Source organism: Saccostrea cucullata, unplaced genomic scaffold, assembly GCF_032062105.1.
Source record: "Saccostrea cucullata isolate Sc308-1 unplaced genomic scaffold, CSIRO_AGI_Scuc_v1 ctg613, whole genome shotgun sequence".
Taxonomy (NCBI): Eukaryota; Metazoa; Mollusca; class Bivalvia; order Ostreida; family Ostreidae; genus Saccostrea; species Saccostrea cuccullata.
The window spans coordinates 128,157-146,994 of NW_026923726.1; the positions used below are offsets into that span (position 1 = coordinate 128,157).

Consider the following 18,838-nt stretch of genomic DNA (forward strand, 5'->3'; position numbering starts at 1 on the left):
ACCATTATTTACACACTGAACTGTCGACGGATTTTTTCGTTATTTCCCGATCATGACAAAGAGCACACGGCGAGTGTGACCGTCGGCAGTGGATCCCAACTCCTCAATGGCACCTGATCCCACCTCTGATATTTTGGAGGTGTATGATTGCTCTGCTCCAAATTTGTAATGTTTGTAAAACTGAGCTTGAATACTGCTCGTTATGTTCACGATAAGAAGGGGGTCCAGATTAATAAAGACAAGTCATTTTTCCAACCATTCCAGGGCTAGAATTTTCAAAATCCGTAAGCCCCTCTTAGAAAGCACGCATACACATGCGATACAGTGTGTGTTCTTGGGGAGGAAGTTTGAACATTTTCGAGATTTCTATAAAGATCTTAAAATCTTCAAGGTACCCTTGAGATGGAAACATTAACAGCAAAACACTTTCTTCACCACTCGATTTCTTCGAATTTTACAAGACATTTGAAGCATTTCGTAGTGAAAATATCAAATATACGTTTTTTTATTATAACCTTTGGGAAACATAGTTTTCTGATGATGTCTTTCATTCATATTGAGTACATGTTAAAAAAATCTTTTTTCTCTATTTTTAAAATTAAAATGCATTGGACCTTTATGTCATAAGGAAAACTGTGTAATCCGACACCTGTGTAATCCGACACCTGTCTAATCCGACACCTGTGTAATCCGTCACACTGTGAATTCCGACGTTAAACTTTACTCCCATTTTACTATTTTCCATATTTATACACTGTGCAATCCGACACCCTGTCTTTTTGTCGGATTAGACAGGTTTTGCTGTATTAAAAGATGACGAACACTTAAGCAAAAACAAAATCAATTTAATTTAAAATTAAACTTTAAATCAGATATTAAGACTTTTTTAAAAAATTCTTTTGTTTTGTATTTGTCTAGGTCTTGCCAATGCATGATTGGATGGTGTGATATTTTTATGTGAGTGTGCTACATTAAAGAGACACCATGGCGCACAAAGGGGAAAAATTGACAAATGTAGAACTTTTGCATGCCCCATGTTAGTTTTGTTCAATTCCTTAAAGTATTAGGTTTCAGAAAATTATAGGTTTCAGAACCAAAAAATTCTATTTTTATGAAGAAAAATAAAGCAAAAATAATTTCAGTATGCCCCATAACAAAAATATTGCTAAATACTTCTTCCTTCCTATTGTACGCGTGCGCAGAAAAGTTGAATAATTTTCCATAGTTACAATGGTCTCAAGTACCCAGGAATGAATGTAAGTAGACCAAAAATTTGGATGCAATCTTTTTAAAACGTTGTTCGATCATTTTTCTCACCTTTGCTTGCAGTTTAATTGTCATATCTAAGCTATATAATCATGATTTTCATAAGTCTTTCTCTTTATGCTACCGATATCGTAAGAGAAAGACGTGATTATGACTCATTGTGTTACTTTAAATACAGTGCTACTCTTCGTATTGATTTTTTGTACTTTATCTACTTGAAACATAATATTTCAATCTATTGCTCCAACTTCAATTTTTTTCTTCATTAAATTCACAATGGTTAAATTGAAGTCGACCTTCATTCAAAGAAGAAGCTAGCTTAGATTTTTTAATAAGAGGCCCACGGGCCACATCGCTCACCTGAGCACTGTGGCTAGGTAGAAAAGTAGAAATTAGTTTATTATTGAAAAGTTTAAATTCAAAAGAAGTCCCATGACCAATCATGGATTTGCTATTCTTGAGAAGATGATTTTTAAAGAATTTTCCTATATATTTCTATGTAAAATTTGGTCGGCCATTGTGGCCCCGCCCTACCCACGGGGGTAATGATTTGAACGAACTTGAATTTGCACTACCTGAGGATGCTTCAATATAAATATGACCAATCATGGCTTTGTTATTCTTGAGAAGAAGATTTTTAAAGAATTTTCCTATATATTTCTATGTAAAACTTTGGTCGGCCATGTGGCCCCGCCAACCCCCGGGGGTCATGATTTAACAAACTTGAATCTACACTATAAAATATATATAAATTTGACCAATCATGGCTTTGTTATTCTTGAGAAGATGATTTTTAAAGAATTTTCCTATATATTTCTATGTAAAACTTTGGTCGGCCATTGTGGCCCCGCCCTACCCCCGGGGGTCATGATTTGAACGAACTTGAATCTACACTACCTGAGGATGCTTTCATATGAATATGACCAATCATGGCTTTGTTATCCTTGAGAAGATGATTTTTAAAGAATGTTCCTATATATTTCTATGTAAAACTTTGGTCGGCCATTGTGGCCCTGCCCAACCCCCGGGGGTCATGATTTGAACAAAATTGAATCTACACTACCTGAGGACGCTTCCGTATGAGTTTCATCTTTCCTGGCCCAGTGGTTCTTGAGAAGAAGATTTTTTTTAAAATGCCATTAATTTTTCACTAATTCATTATTATCTCCCCTTGGAAGAAGGCGTGGCCCTTCATTTGAATAGACTTGAATTCCCTTAACATAAGGATACTTTGTGGCAAGTTTGGTTGAAATTGGCCCAGTAGTTCTTGAGAAGAAGATGAAAATGTGAAAAGTTTACAGACAGACGGACAGACAGACAGACAGACGGACGGACTCCGGAAAAATGTGATCAGAAAAGCTCACTTGAGCTTTCAGCTCAGGTGAGCTAAAAAGTCTATGAACAAACTCGTTTATACTGAAATATCAGTATTAACACTAGAAATAACACCCCAGAGCCTCCCAAGGGGGGGGGGGGTTTAGAGGCTCGAACAGACAGATCAAACAGTTACGACAAGGAACAACCCACGGACTGTGAGAAGGATGGTGCAACTAACATTAGATGGAGGAAAGGATGAAGTCCGATGCACATGTGGTAAAGTCTTCAAGAACATCCGAGGACTGAAGGTAACCAAGTAAGAATTCGATATGGTAGTGTGACAACCCAGATACAGAACACAGAGCCAACTGGTGAGACCCAGGAGGATCCTTGCCAGACCACAACCCACAACCTCTCCGTGTCTGAGTCGTCCCAGGACAGCAGCGGCTACCTGATGGAGGAACTCGGTCTTCGAAATAGCCAGGGCCAGCAGACACAAAGTAACGGCAAGGCAAAGAGGCCAAGGATATCATGGCCGAGGGGAGATGATGAAGCGGTGTGGAATGGTTTCGATGAAGATGTCAGCATGATCCTTGAGTCAACAGTGCAAGGAAATGTAGAGAGGAAGATTGGGATACTTACCAACATGGTATATAACATTGGTAAAAAGCGGTTTGGGACAGTGGAAGGATACGCAAGAAATGAGAATAAAGAACAGACCCCAAATAAGTGGGAGCGAAGGATTAGAGAATGTCGGCAGGAACTAAACGAGCCGCTGAACAAACAGTTCAGAAGAGGGAATGACTGGGAAGAAGCAGGAAGAGCACAATTGACGGATAACATCAGGTCAGAGCTATCAAAGCTAAGGAGAGCGCGGCAATTGCGGCAGAGGAAGAAGAAAATAGAGAAGAGCAGGGCAAAGTTTATGAAGCATCCATTTAAGTTAATAGAGGAAAATATAGGGTAAGAAAGATCAGGGACTCTTTACTGTTCAAAGGAAGGAGTATTTAAATGAGACCCACTCTGACCCCTAGAGAGAAGAATCACTCGGTCAGTGCCCAAATGAGATGATAGTTGATTCACAAGAGGTTGAGATGGATATTCAGGAGCCTAAATGGAAGGAACTGAAAGAAGGGGTCAAGGAAGCAAGATCAGACTCAGCTCCTGGACCAAATGGGATACAATACAAAGTCTATAACAGGTGCCCAAAGTTACTGAGAAGACTGTGGCAACTGTATCGAGTAATTTAAAGGAAAGGGACGATACCAGCATGTTGGAAAGAGGCATAGAGGCATCAGCCTCAGACACACCATGATTCAAGATAAAGTACAGCGCACTGGGGAAAATCAGCGGAAAGCACAATCAACAGAACTGGGTAAACAGAGGGACCTGAATGAAGTAGGAGTTACCGGAGAGGGAATTAAAAAGGGCATAAATGTGGAGGAAGGACCACTTTAGAACCTTCTGGCTGAGGTCAGTGTATGAAACACTCTTATCTCCTGCAAAATTACAACAATGGGGGCTAAGTAAAGACCCTAGCTGCAAGCTGTGTGGAAAGAGAGGACAATGGTGCATATTCTAACAGTATGCCAAGTATTCCAGGGAAGATATTGATGGCGACATGCCAAAGTCCTGCGGGAGTTGATTGAAGTGCTGGAGGTGGAAATAGAAGGAAACGACTAGCAGACAAGAAACAAAGACAGGTACAGTTTGTGAGACAGGGTGGAGCAATGGCTGACACAAGAGCAGCAAGGAGGACATCAGTGTTGGATAGAGGACATGACTGGGAGTTCAGGTTCGATCTGGACAAGAAGTTAGTTTTCCCTAAAATCGTTGAAACCAACCTAATCCCAGACGCAGTTTTAGTGTCCCAGCAGTCAAAGACGTTGGATGCAATCGAGCTGACTGTGCCATGGGAAGAAAATTGTCGCACTTGAGAGGAAAAGCCTTAAGTGTGCAGACTGTTTGGCTGTTTCCAATAGAGGTTGGCTGTAGAGGTTTCCCAGTGCAATCGGTGTGGAAGCTGCTCACACGATTCAGGAAGAGCTGCAAGACAGCAGCATGGAGACTGAGAGAAGCAGCAGAAAAGTAATCCTGCTGGATATGGCACCGCCGAGATAATCTGTGCTGGAAGTCGGAGTCCATCGAGTAGTGAATTGGTCACCACTGCTGACCCACCAACTGGAGGATGCCATGGTTTAGAGTCGAAACATCCGATGAAGGTTGGAGACCATCTGATGACGATCGGAACCGATAGGCAAGCACTGGGAGCGGAAGTTTCAGATAGCGAAAGACATGCTTAAGAATGCCAAGCTGACATTTAGCAGAAAAACATCCTCTGTAAGTGAATACTGTATACTTCTCTATGGAACAATCCTTTTGTGAGATTCAACGTAGCACTAATGTCATTTTTATTTGAATTATTGTTTCATTCAGTTTTATTATACCCCCGCTTGAAAACATAGGGTAGAATTATGAATTTTCAAGCCATCATTAATAACATTTAAAATAGAATAATCATTAAAATTTCAATTGTAATTTTGAAATTTAATGAAACTTTCACAGAATCTTTATTACATATTGCCATTGTGCACCTCCTATTTTACTTTTTTATATATTTATATTTTAGGTTTATAGCAAAACATGGACGTAAAATTGCCATTATTTTTTATCTATGACGTCACATGTTAGAAGCTTCTGGATAACATTTGATAGTATTATTCAACTCATTAAACACATATACGTAAAACAATATATAGCAACACATGGACATTATAGGAGGCGGAGGGGTATCATTTAGTGTGCTCATTGCTCACAGTAACGGAAAAAATCCTCTCAGTTTGAATTACTAACTTTTATTCGCGTGCAGAAATTTTCAATGATAAAGTTCGCGAAGGTCCTCATCGTCGCATAAAATTTCGAAATGATGACTTTCGAACCCGTTCTTCAAAGTCTATGTGTCTATTACCTCGTTTAAGAAATTGAACCAAAATAGGCTTGATCGCGAAAATTAATCGTCGTGAATTAGTTTTGCATAATAAATCGCGAAATAAAGTCGTCGTGAATAAAAGTAGGTTTAGTATTGTATTTCGGTGTTTTAATTAGAACTTACCCTTTCAAGACACATTTTGGCTTGAATTGTGAATTTTCAGACCATCATTAATTACACTTAAAATAAAATTATCATTAAAATTTCAATTGTACTTTTGAAGTTTTAAAGCCCTTAAAACGTTTTTTCTGCAATTTTTTCATATAAGATTTTTGCATAAATTCGTTGGTATGAATATAAAAATTACTTGCTTATAAATTTTTGGGAAAATTATTTAGATATATACAAAAAAAGGTAAAATAAACCATCTGTTTTATATTTCCTGTCAGGTATTTGCATGTATATTGAGAAAACGTGGGGAAAAATTTATTTTTGGTGTAAAAAAGGCTGATTTTGTTCCTTATTTTCGACGTCTCCCAATGGGAAGAGTAACAAAACCCCAGGGATGAGTTGTGGTCCTTGTTTTAGGTACTAAAGAGGACTTTGTGTTGACAGTTGAGCCAGTTACTGTTGATATCTTCTGTGATGTAGTTTTCTGCAGAAGAGTTAAATGTTGTAAAGTTGATGATTTCATGGTTGATAAATTCTGAGTCACTTGAATTGGAGTTGATTTTGCTGTTGTTGATTTGACCACTGGTTTTGTGGTTGACAAATGTCCTGATTGAGAGGTTGTCACAGAAGTTGGTTGAGTCTTTGAATTTGATACCATACCAATAGGCAGTGTTGTTTGACCCCCTATCTGTTTATGATGAACTGTAAGAGATCAAAATGTCATTGATAAGATAGACGCTACTAACTGCTTGTTATTCATAAATCCCTTCGAATTGAAAATTGAAGAAATCAACAGCATATCACATTTTTGTGTACCGTATACAAACAGCATGAAAATTGTAACATTGTCACGTATATTGTTACGTATACCAGTATATCTTTTTAAAAAATACCAATGTTCGAAGTTTTATTAAATTGGAATTATATTTTTATGCAAAAGCATCTTCGACTAATACATGACCTTTTAGCATCTGACAAGTAGTGAAAAATGAAAATAGTTAAGTGAGACGAAATTTAATGCAATTCTTTTCACCATCCTACCTCATCACCATTTTGCACGCTTACCTAGAACTGCCTGCTGCAGGGTATCGCTAACACAAGCATTGTCTCTGCAGCAGCGCGTCGAGCTGCGTATATTTAAAAAGTCATCTTGTTGAGCAATTCTACATTCAAGATCCTACAGATAGAAAAAAAAATCTCTTAACTATTCATAGAAATCTTATACGTATGAAAAATTTCTAAATCAAGGTAAATTATTGACAAACACGTTGATGAAACAAGAATTTCAGCAGTCTCGTTTAAAGTCATCATTTCGTAAGTTCTATGGTCGATACAATGACCTTGTCAGCAAACACAATTTATCACTGAGGCATGACAAGGAACACACGGTGGGGAGGGGATGCTCACTCCTCCAGGGCACCTGATTCCACCTCTGATGTTTTGGAGATCCGTATTTGCTCTGCTCCTATTGTTTTATGGACTTTTGATCCTAAATATTGTTATCTCCATGTTTCATACATATACATGTAGATATAGGAGGGCTTTAAAGAATCGTGTGAAAGCTTTTGGAGAATTTGATATTAAAATCAATAAAAAAAAAATTAGATGAAATAAAAGGAATTATATATACCCTTTTTTCCTTATATAATTACTTTTTAAGTTGCCATATAACATGACATCAAACACGATGTTTAAGAACATGTGCTTGGGAACGGTAACATCCTCTTCCTCAGGTACCACCACATCTGTTATTTTCATGAAAAATTTTTCTGTGACATATTTACGCTATTTTCTAGTAAAAAAATCCCGGAGAAATAAATTGAACAGAAATGATTGAACCACGTTAAAGTTGAGGGGATTTCCTATCGAGAGTCCGGTTGATACAAGTTAACATACTTAATTTAGTGGCATTCATATTTCAGCGCCTTTCGCACTACCTACATACGGGGTTTATATCTCAGTTGATTCGATACGAAAGAGCATGCACTTTATATGTGAACAATTTCTAATAAAACGAATTAAACTATTGACAAATTGCCGAAACAAGAATATCACCAGTCTCGTTTAAAGTCGTCATTTCATAAGTTCTATGGTCGACACAAGTGACCTTGTCAGCAAATACAATCATTAACATTAAGTCAAATGCTGACTGACGTTTTTCAAACTAATTGTTAGGCAATTTTATATACATGTGCACTGAATTGTCGACGAATTTTTTTCCTCATGACAAGGATAACATGGCGGGTGTGACAAGTCGGCAGGGAATGGCCATACCTCCATGGCAAGTGATCCCACCTCTGGTGTTTTGGAGGTCCATGTTTGATATGCTCCAATTTTGTTTTCTTGAATTGAATTTTGAGCTTGAATGCTGTTCGTTATATCCGTTAAAATACGAATAGTGTTACAGTACATGTAACGACATTTCGAACTTACTAACGTGCATTTTGTTTGCAGTCTCCCATCTTTGTATCTGATCATACAAGTATTGTCACATTCTGTAGCAAATGATCGACAACGAAAAGTTAAATAATCGTCACAGGTGAAACAGGAGAGTGATCGGGGTACTTGATTGGTCACTTTTTGTAATGACGTCATCATTTGAGTCGTGGAGCTGGTCTGCTGTGTAGAAGGTGTTGAGGTTGATGGAGAAGTTGTTTTGTAAATCCAATTTTGCCCTGAAACCAAATAGTAAAAACAGCAATTTTAAAATTATATTGATTGATAATTTATTATATTACTTTGTTGCAGTTATCCTCTCACAAGAATTTGAATCTCAACGCAGGAATTTAATTATAGATCTATAAACATTTCAATAGTTTACCATGAGAGTGAAGCTGGCAAAAACAAAAACACTGGATTTCTGCCCATGATTTATATATCGTACAGATGATAGGATCATAGGTATGGCATAGTGATACGTGGTCTATACACGCCGCAGGATCTGGAAATACATGTAGCTATATTGCACATATACGATCAATCCTAATTTACAGGACCATTAGATTAATTTTAGCTGCATCCCAGATGTACGTTTTAAAAGTAGGAGATAGTTATTTTGATCCCCCATGGCACTTGATCCAACATCTGATGTTTAAGAGGTCCAAGATTTCTCTGCTCCTGAATTGTTTTGATTGAATGAACTATTGAGCTTGAATACTGTTCGCTTATTTTTATACAATTCATCAAAAGAAATAAGGACTATACTGTACCTTTTTACTCCTTCTTCGATAGGATTGTCCAATGTTACTGTGGACCATTCTGATATACGTACTTGCTATTTTCATACATTTCATCTATGAAGAAATAACGACTATACTGTACCTTTTTACTCCTTCTACGATAGGATTGTCCAATGTCACCGTGGGTCATTTTGATATACGGACTATGAATCTAATGTTGAATCCTTACCAGATAAGTCGCCGTGTAGTTGTTTTTCGACCGCAAGTGTAGATTCTGAGAGGAAAACAGAAGACAGCACCAAAACTATAAAGAACACGATTTCCATATTTTTTCCAAATTGAAATTTCCCCCAGCTACTTAAAAGCTGGGCTGTGTCCGGTTTTTGGAGGAATATATCTCACGTCACATAATCCTTTCTGAGAGATAAAACTAAAAGGTCAATAAGAAATGTCCAGTTGGTGCAAAACTGACCAATCATACAAAGTTAAAATTGTATATGTGGTCGAACCTCTACTCCCAGGTATGTGGTCTTAATACTTCGGGTAGCGTGAAATTTCAACAAAAATTTTTCAGAATCAAAGTGAAATAATTGTGTAGACAAGAGAACAAAATAATGTCCATTCTAATATCTGCGTGTGTAAGATAAATTGCTAAATAATTTTACATTTAAACAGTCAGGCTGAACATTGTTATATGCAGTTTGTGTGCAGTGGGAAAGGGAGAAGTGGTGCAAACAATATTATTGGCTCAGATTTTAAGAGGAGTTTTTGATACAATCATGTAAATTTGGGTTTATTCTAGCAAATCCAACATATGTTCGGGAATTTGTGCACTTATTCAGTCTTCAGAATGCGTAATTAACTTCTGTTTCCAAACAATTTTTGCTTGCCATATCTAGAATTTTCTACATAACACAGCAAATTTAGTAAAAATAAATAAACAAACAAACAAACAATAAACAAACAAACAAACATCCAAATTCATCGGTGTTTATTCATAATGGTAACCCAGACCTTTGGATTCGTTGGTACAGTAACATCTGATCAAAAAGATATATTTTTGAAAAATAAAAAATTAGAGAAATATATTAACACATATGGTTAAAGTCACTGAAATGCATGTATTCTAATTAGGCGTCTGCTAAGTTTTATATATATATTAACAGTAAATGACACCATTGTTTATTGTATTGCATTTAAACATTAATATAGTTATTAAATGTTCCTGTTACTAAGAGCACAGAAAAGTTTATTTGATTTTTCAAATTTTTTATGATCCTATATTACAGAAAATTTATTAATACACCCTCTTTGAAAAGTGTACACTATATATACTAGTATTATATACAGTTGGGTTTACCTTCATCGAATTTACAGAAACATCGACACTGAATCTCCGCCCAGGGCCTAAATTGAGAACAAATTTCTGCCCCGTAGCTCGCACATCTTGCAACTTTATCACGGCAACCTGAAGGATAAACATGTTGAAGTTGAACTTCGGTATCTCAAACGTCGATATCTCGAATATCATGGATATGTCGACGTGTTTTGGAAGTCTCGGATGTCAGAAGTATTTTATCCTCGATATCTCGAATAATCGGAGATCTCGATTTTTTTCCTCGGCCCCATCGAGTTCGAGATAACGAAAATTGAGTGTAAATGTACATTGATAAAGCAATATTTTTGTCCCTGATTTTTTTGAAATGCAACCGATTTACCCTTTAACAAAAAAGTACTTTACAGTAAACTATATAATTTACTAAAAAGTAAAGTTAAATTATAATTAAGTAAGCAAAATATTAAAATATTTACTTTCAGTAAATGAAAGTGTTTAAAAAATATCAAATTTTGAAAAAATATTTGACAATAAAAATGTACAAAAATTTCAGAAATAAATTCAAGCTTTTTGGACTCACTATTTAATAAGTAAGGTCTAAAGTTCTATGGCTATAGTTTAACCGAGATTTGCTATATGGGGCGTTCTCTTAGATGATGGTGTAGATATGAATTACTTAAAATATAGTAAAAATCAGAATACTACAAGTACATGCACCTCTATTATCTTTTCCTATGGTTTAATATTGTAAATTTTTGCTAGGGATAACTTTTCTTATATAAACTGAAATATAAGTCGGTTGTTTTTTGATTTCCCAAAATAAAACTTTCAAAAGAAAAATTAGTTCCTTAAGTTTGTTTCATATTAAATTGCATTTACGTTTTTCTAACTACTTAGAATTCATAAGTCTTTTAATTGCCATTTACAATTTAATGAATGTACGCCTCGGGCACTTGTTTCGTAATAATTTTTTAAACCATAGTATACATGTAATTATAACACGTCATTATTATATTATGGGTTAAAAAAATAATTCCTTGATCAAAATTTATTTACATGTTAAGTAATATATACTTTTTAAAAAGTCAGTAATTTTTGTTACAATTAGATGAATTTACAAAAAAATTGGAATATATATACTAATTATATATGTAGTTTTTATTTAGTGCTCCCAAGAACTAACTTGCGAGAATAGAGTATTTTTTACCATGTCAGAAGAAACTCTTACCGAGATTGGATGTATGGGGCGTTGTCTGTGATGAGGCTGTAGATGCAAATGACGTTGATATTGGGATACTTGATGACGTTTCTATCAAAAGTCAGATTTAGGGTTAGATTTTATGCATGTATATGTATTTGGCTTTTTCAGCATGTTAAAGTACAAGTTTCAAAAAGACATTTTTAAAAATTTTGGATATTTTTGTTATTTTTTGTTTGTTTAATGATTTTTTTTTTATTTTTCTGATGCAACTAAAAATACAGTCCAAACCTGAGCAAAAGAATTTCATGGGTTCAAATGTATCTTTTGTAAACGTATTGTTTAGGTCTGTGACGCTTTGGGCATTGTTGTTCAATTTATCTGTCATTCTGTCGGTAAAAATCACAAGATTGATCTTTACACCATCTCCGAGCAATATCTCAGCCGGTTCCGAGGCATTTTCTGGGTGAAAAATTCCGTCTGTTAATACCAGAAGGACATTTTCCACATCCGGTCGATCGCCACTTGTGTTAGTGAAACTTACGTTGGTTACAAATTTGAATCCCTCTTCAATGTGAGTAAATTTCCCAATGTGACTAATGTTTTCAATGGCTTTACTTATATCAGCTGTTGAGGTATATTGATTCAAGTTAAATTCGAGCTTGGCTTCGTTGGAGAAACTCACTGCACCGAATTTTGTGTCATTATTGTACGACGCTGAACTTTGAACCAGTTCCTTCATGAATTCAAGTTGAGCATTGAACGAGGCGTTGTTTTCACTTCCGCTGCTGTCGATCAGGAAAACAACATCCAACGGCCTACATCCTTGACAAAAATAAGATACAATTCAAAATTGCTTTTTACTAATGAGTTCATTAAATACGATTTACATGATTTTCAAAAGAAAAAAAAAATTACCTGTTGTAATGTTGTGAGCACAATGTGTCATTAGAAATGAGAAAGTCAGAATTATGAAGGATAACATTCGAATGATGAACATTTTGTTGACTGAAAATATTCGAGGTCACACTTTCTTATTTGATAACGCGATTTGACCTTCCTGGCACTGATAAGAAGTAATACATGTATTTTGAAATTCATAATATTCAAAAACTTCTGCATAAAAAGAAGTACCTTGCTTTGGCCTTATGTTCGACATTTAGTTGTAGTATATCGACGACATCTTGTGTATAAAAGACAATATTTATTTTTAATCATATGTTGATTCAATATATCCATCTGAACTCGAGATAAAAGATACCACAGAGTCAGACACATCTGTTTCATATTTGGATATTTTGCCAGAAAAAAAAACGTTGATGGTAACCAAACAACAAAATTTTTTTCTTAAAACGTTATAAAAACTTTTCCATTTTCATCTTCCCTCATTTCTGTATCAATATACCATTATAATCTGGATATGGAGTTATGTCTCCCAGTTGGATTGATGCACGGGAGCATGCTCTGCGTTCAATCAATTTCTGAAACGAAGCAAGCTTCTGACAAATAACTTCATGAAACAAAGATATTAACAATCTTGTTTTAGTGTCAACATTTTGCAAATACTATGGTCGATACAATCTACCGTTAACTTGGCTGACCTGTTTCATACACATTGTTAGACTATTATTTTCACACTTTTTTTGTCTGCTTGATCGTGGCAGGTCGACAGGGAATGCTTAACTCCTCCGTGACACCTGATTCCACCTCTGGTGTGTGATAAATGGCCGTGTTAGATCTGCTCTTAATTTGTATTGCTTTAATGGACTTTAGAGCATGCGTATTGTTTATTTTCTGTAAATTTTATGATAGTAAACTAAAACAGAAAGTCTCATTTTTAGCATATTTATTACATATATAAAGAAATGAATACTGCAGGTAACATGTTAATTTCATTCACAACAGGGAGCTGTGTATACAGTTTTAAAGTCCATGTTTTGCTAGCAATATCAATATGTTAGTTAAGTCTCGAAATAAATTACCTATATTTCAATAAAGGAACTTTAAAAAACGATTATATTGATGAAAAAATTATGTAAATCATTAGAATATTATCAATTTTACTCATCTACCAAAATAAGGAACAAAGATTGGATTTCCGAGTGCTCAAGGAAATATTCCAGAGTAAACAATTTCAATGAATTTAACAAAGAGATGTGTTGGTATTTACTGCCATTAGTCATTAATTAAGTGATATCAATTACATTCAAATAGGTGATATCACCTTATACTATACTTTCATGTAAATTAATTGAATCTGATTCGTCGAGAAACATTTGTTAAAAAACGCTATTACCCGCTGAATAATGAAGCCACGCCCTCCTGCGTAGCAACAGTCAACATTGCTTGACGACGGGTGATATTCCAAAAAATAGCGACTGCGCAGAATGTATGCACGCACGGTTCACTGTTACATGTATTTGTATAAAACATTCAGTATATTAAATATATTAAATATAGCATGTAGTTGAGTGTAACATTGAAAATTTTCACCCCTCGAAAACCATTGTCAACCTCAGTTTTTTTGACAAATGTTTCTCAACTACATGCAATATTTATATAATATTGTTTTTTGACAAATGTTTCTCGACGAATCATTTTCAATCAGTTTACATGAAAGTATAATTTATTAAATATTCTCTGTATTTGCATGATACAGGAAGTTAAAATATCAGTTTCTTTGTACATAAATAATAACAATGTAATAACAATGGAGAGAAAATATTAATCAGTATATAGCAAAACTGACAGCAAGTAATATACTAGTACGTATGTTTTATACATGTAATAACTTTACAGAGATCTACTACGTACATTTATAGTGTTTCAAATTGCCTCAGACTATATAATATATCACAGGGGAACGGGACAACTTCAATTAGCTTAGGGTCTAGCTAAAATGACAATTTGGTTGTTTTATGAACAGTTTTTAACCACCATTCCATCCTTTTGTGCAATAAAAATAAAAATGAAATCTTACAGCGAATATAAATTTGATTGTTAGATTAATTTGATCAATTAAGACCGAAATAGCATTAAATATATATCTAACACAAATGACAAACTATTTTTCCCTGTTTGTACTCGATCATCATAGATTTCTGTGTAAAAACAAAAGGTATGGATGGTTAAAAAATAAATTTATGGTGAACAACACTGAAATATCACAGATATTTGACAATATTCATACGTTTTGCATTTCACGACTGCCCTGAATTTATCACAGTCATTATCAGTACATTGCACTTCCTTGTAGGGTTATTTGTAGTGTACTTGGCGTTTTATCATTGAATGTCCCCAATCATAACTTCGGCGCTTTCTGTGCGATCTAGTCGAAACTGTAACTTCCGCAAAACTTTCCCCCAAAATAAAGCTTGTCCTGTTTCGTCAGACTTTGACCAAAGAGCGTAGTCATATGACGTCAGCAGAACTTTGAGAGTGTTCGAAAGGTATTTATAACTGACCTCGCTCAAAACAGCCACTATTATGTTGTTTCTTTTTTCTTCCAAGCATCTGTTGTAAGCAAAATGCATTTGAAATTCACACCATTTGCTTTTAGCAAAATGATTTGAGAGGACGAAGAGAATCCTTCTACTTTGGTTAATATTGTCCACGATATTATCGCAGTGCAACTTTCCGACCTCAAAATCTCGACACCTTACACAAAGTTTATACCCTTTTTGCTCAAGAAACGGTATTGTAATCTTAAAAATAAAATCACTGTCTTCGTCGGCGTACACAAGATAAATATCATAACAAAAATCGGGATCGTCTGTGATCAGTTCGTATCCCTTTTTGTGATGCTTGAAGACGTGCAGCCAATATCGTATGTGCCATCGAAGTTTGTACACCAACGCCAATACAAGAAGCGTTGCTGCTATTATACTACAAAATGTTATAATGGCTATCACCAACGCTGGGTTAATAGGGCATAAGTCTCTTTCAGTCAGGTCAAACAATATTTGTGTGCCCACATCATGTGTATTAGACCTACACGCAATTTTATTTATCATGGACAGCTTCTTCTTGTTTGAGTGCATCCATCTATAAAACCAAATCACATCATCGCAAACGCACGAAAATTTATTCCAACTGACGTTTAGACCTCTTTCATATAATCCATTAAGTAATGTCTGTGGGAAATTAAAAAGCGTGATTTTATCTATGTTATTAAAAGATAGATCAAGAAATTTTAAATTAGACTTATTTCCAAACACCAATTCCCCATTCCAAGACCCATTTAAAACGTTATTTGATGCGTCGAGTGTGGTCAAGTTAGGTAAATTTTCCATTAGTCCATGTGGTAAATAGACCAGCCGCATGCCTCTTATTCCAAGAGTTTTCAAGTTTTTCAAAGGCTTTAACATAGAAATGAATTCTTTTTCATGTAAAACGAGAGTGTTCCCGGAGATATTTAGAACCTCCAAACTTGGACAATACTTAAAGTACTCTGGGGCAGGATTGGTGCTTTCGTTTCGAAACCAAAAATCATTTTGTGTAAAAATCAATTTCTTTAGCGATGCACTTTTGAATGCTTTTGCCTCAATATGAAAAAGTTGTCCGGCTAACTTTTGCATTTTTAGTTCTTTCAAAGACGTTAGATTCGAAAAAGTGTTATTATAAAGCTTTCTTATTGCATGTCCATTTAAGTTCAAGTACGTTAATTTCGATAAACATTGAAAGTAACTAGGCCGAAATTCAGTTAATTTATTGTACTGAAAATGAAGTTTTTCCAATTTCTTGATAGAGGAATTACAAAACTTGGGAAATTCCTTGAACCAGTTACCAATTAAGAATAAATTTTTTAGATTTTCTAAACCTGTAAAATTGTAGTTATTCTCTGATATTCCGTTAAAGGATACATCTAAAGTTTTGAGACACCTTAATCCTTTAAACCATTTACCCATCAATGTTCGAAAATAATTAAAGGATAAGGTTAGGTGAGTAAGACAACTGTTTTTAAGCCTATCAAAATTAGGGGGTTCATTCCAGGTATTGTGTAAGAACCTTAAAGTTTTGATCGTCCTGTGTACACCTTGCAACATGTTGCCAATTTCTTTTGTTGAGACTAGAATTTCTCTGCTGATCTCCAACTCCCGTAGATATTTCATTTCCGAAAGTGCATCTCTGGAGATGTTCCTGATACGATTGTCCAGTAAAGTCAGTCTCATCAATTTTATGTTTTCCAGATTTTTGAACGTCTGTTTCGTTACATTTGTAAACCGATATCCTTTAATGTACAAGTGTTTTGTGTTGTTTGGCACTCTCGGTATATAACTTAAATGCTTGTCGTCATCCCTATTTACGCATTTTATTGTAACACTCGTAGCCTTTTTGCCATAAAATAAGCACTTGCATTTCCATTTTGGGGGAATTTTTTCAGCAGCACTACACGGATTTATTTGTGAGCTACTTTCTACCAGCATAAGTGTGAAAAATATTATCGGTGTTGATATCATTTTTACTCAGCCAAGATTCTACAAAAGAAAAGTAAAATTTTGGAAAAAATTCACATAAATAGGCAAAACTACAAGGACATGGTCAAGATGTCAAATATTTTGGTACCCACCCAAAAAAGGGGGGGGGGGGGTTATCACAAGTATTTCGAATGTGATACATGAAAACCTTCATCGCCCAGGAGTAAGTTTTTGCAAAAAGATTTAACAGAAAAACAGACAAACGGTAGGACAGACAAAACCGTATATGTCCCGAATCTTTTATTATACAGGTAGTGGCATGAAAACGAGATGTTTAATAATATACTGAAAGGAAAAAGAAACGCATATTTTACTTTTAAATTAAATTAAAACTATTATTTCGAAAATGTTTTCCAGTATTGTTATCAAACATTTTAATTCATCTTTAATCTACAAGTTACCAAAATCTTGTGTGACTTTGACTGATAATTCCTGAGTTATTGAAATTGATATGTCGATACCCCCCAAAATTAAAATAAAAATTCTCATCATCTCCCTTGCACATTGGTTACAGCCTTGATTTTCCTGTGCAATGAGTTCACCAGAGCATTTATCTTTCTCATTTGATTATTATTCAACGCTTCCGACAATAGTCTTAATGGTTGATAGAAGCTGTATTATTCCAAAGCCAACAAATCCCCCCGCCAAATGAGTGCCACGAATTTTCATTTAAGGATAGAATTTACAGAATCCAGCTGGTTTGGTACACATGAATGTTTGTGAGAAAGTCTCGACAAACACTGGCTACATTTCCCCGGTGTGAACATGCTAAAAACATTACGCACACGACGCGTACGTGCGCGCGTGAGAGTAAAATCGACGTAAAAGTTGCCAAGCTCGCGGACCAAATTAGAGCAGAGAATTTCTGTCAATTTTAGGGTGAAAATATTGGTATGATAGTTTGCTGTATAAATATCGGTTTCAGTGATAACACCTTGACAACAACCGAGGTGACATGATGAAAAGCCCTGTCTTGATGTGACGTTGTTACGCGTCAACGTCACCGCCATCGTTGGTTGGAAACCTTTTAATTTACTCTCTGACAACTGAAAAACCTTTTTTTGTTGAAAAGTTTAAATTTTTGACAAACTGCACAGAAACATCTTGTTGCCTTTTTATTCACTTACGCAATTCAATTACTGGAACCATTGAAACTTCCGTCAGCCATACCATGATTGCACGAAATTTATACTGATTTCAAATGCGGAAAACGATGTCTATAACTCCAATGCATCGATTAGCACCACAAAATGTGATCATAAAATTGTCATCATCAACATGCACGTGTTTTTGGCTTTTTATCATTTCCCCTACGTGACGCCATACATTTCATGGTTGAGTAATTTTGACCAGCAATTTTAGTGCACAGTAATCAAAATAAACATTTGACAAATTTTCATAATTTTCGGACATATAGTTAAATATATTTCGATATTATGCTATTATGCGTTTCTTTTTCCTTTCAGTATATATTTTAACATTTTTTTATCTTTTATTATACAAGTAGTGGCAGTATTTTTATTGATACAAAAGCACTAAAAATTTAGATTTTACACATTTTTTTATTTTGAAGTTTTAATCTATGAAGCATTGCAATTATGAAAGAAAAAATGCTATTATTAAAAATTATAATTCCAATATTCATGTCTGTTTCCTTGAAATTGTGCTTTACATCAATTTTAACGTTAAGTTGTACAAATAATCAAATCTTTTTACCACTTAATTCAAGCTAGAGGTATTACACGTGAGCAATAATCTCACAAGAAGATGTACAGCTCCCGTATTAGTATAATGGGCAAAGTCATTTTTGCTATGGGTATAAAAGGGGAGGATCCAGGATTTATTATTCCGCCCTTTCCCCTCTTTTAAATCTGGGTTATTTTTTTTAAAATGCATTCTCTGTCATGGACTCTCATAGCGCTCGAATGCCACAATCCTGTACTCTGTCTAGATTACGACGACTCT

General features: G+C 35.0%; 3 protein-coding genes across 3 annotated transcripts; all 3 read right to left on the bottom strand.

Moving 5' to 3' along the window:
• Positions 1 to 6,029: 6,029 nt before the first annotated feature.
• Positions 6,030 to 9,052, bottom strand: LOC134264767 (uncharacterized). The gene is made up of 5 exons (XM_062747049.1): positions 9,005 to 9,052; positions 8,505 to 8,640; positions 8,117 to 8,358; positions 6,749 to 6,860; positions 6,030 to 6,385 (listed from the first exon to the last, which is right to left on the bottom strand). The coding sequence occupies exons 1-5, from the start codon at positions 9,050 to 9,052 to the stop codon at positions 6,033 to 6,035; spliced, it is 891 nt and encodes a 296-aa protein (XP_062603033.1). The 3' UTR covers positions 6,030 to 6,032.
• A 1,150-nt stretch (positions 9,053 to 10,202) lies between these two features.
• Positions 10,203 to 12,434, bottom strand: LOC134264768 (collagen alpha-6(VI) chain-like). The gene is made up of 4 exons (XM_062747050.1): positions 12,315 to 12,434; positions 11,688 to 12,221; positions 11,427 to 11,507; positions 10,203 to 10,330 (listed from the first exon to the last, which is right to left on the bottom strand). Exons 1-4 carry the CDS (start codon positions 12,394 to 12,396, stop codon positions 10,203 to 10,205), a joined length of 825 nt encoding a protein of 274 aa, XP_062603034.1. The 5' UTR covers positions 12,397 to 12,434.
• A 1,926-nt stretch (positions 12,435 to 14,360) lies between these two features.
• Positions 14,361 to 16,855, bottom strand: LOC134264775 (toll-like receptor 13). Its single transcript, XM_062747056.1, has one exon. It carries the CDS (start codon positions 16,853 to 16,855, stop codon positions 14,681 to 14,683), a length of 2,175 nt encoding a protein of 724 aa, XP_062603040.1. The 3' UTR covers positions 14,361 to 14,680.
• Between the last annotated feature and the right edge of the window lie 1,983 nt (positions 16,856 to 18,838).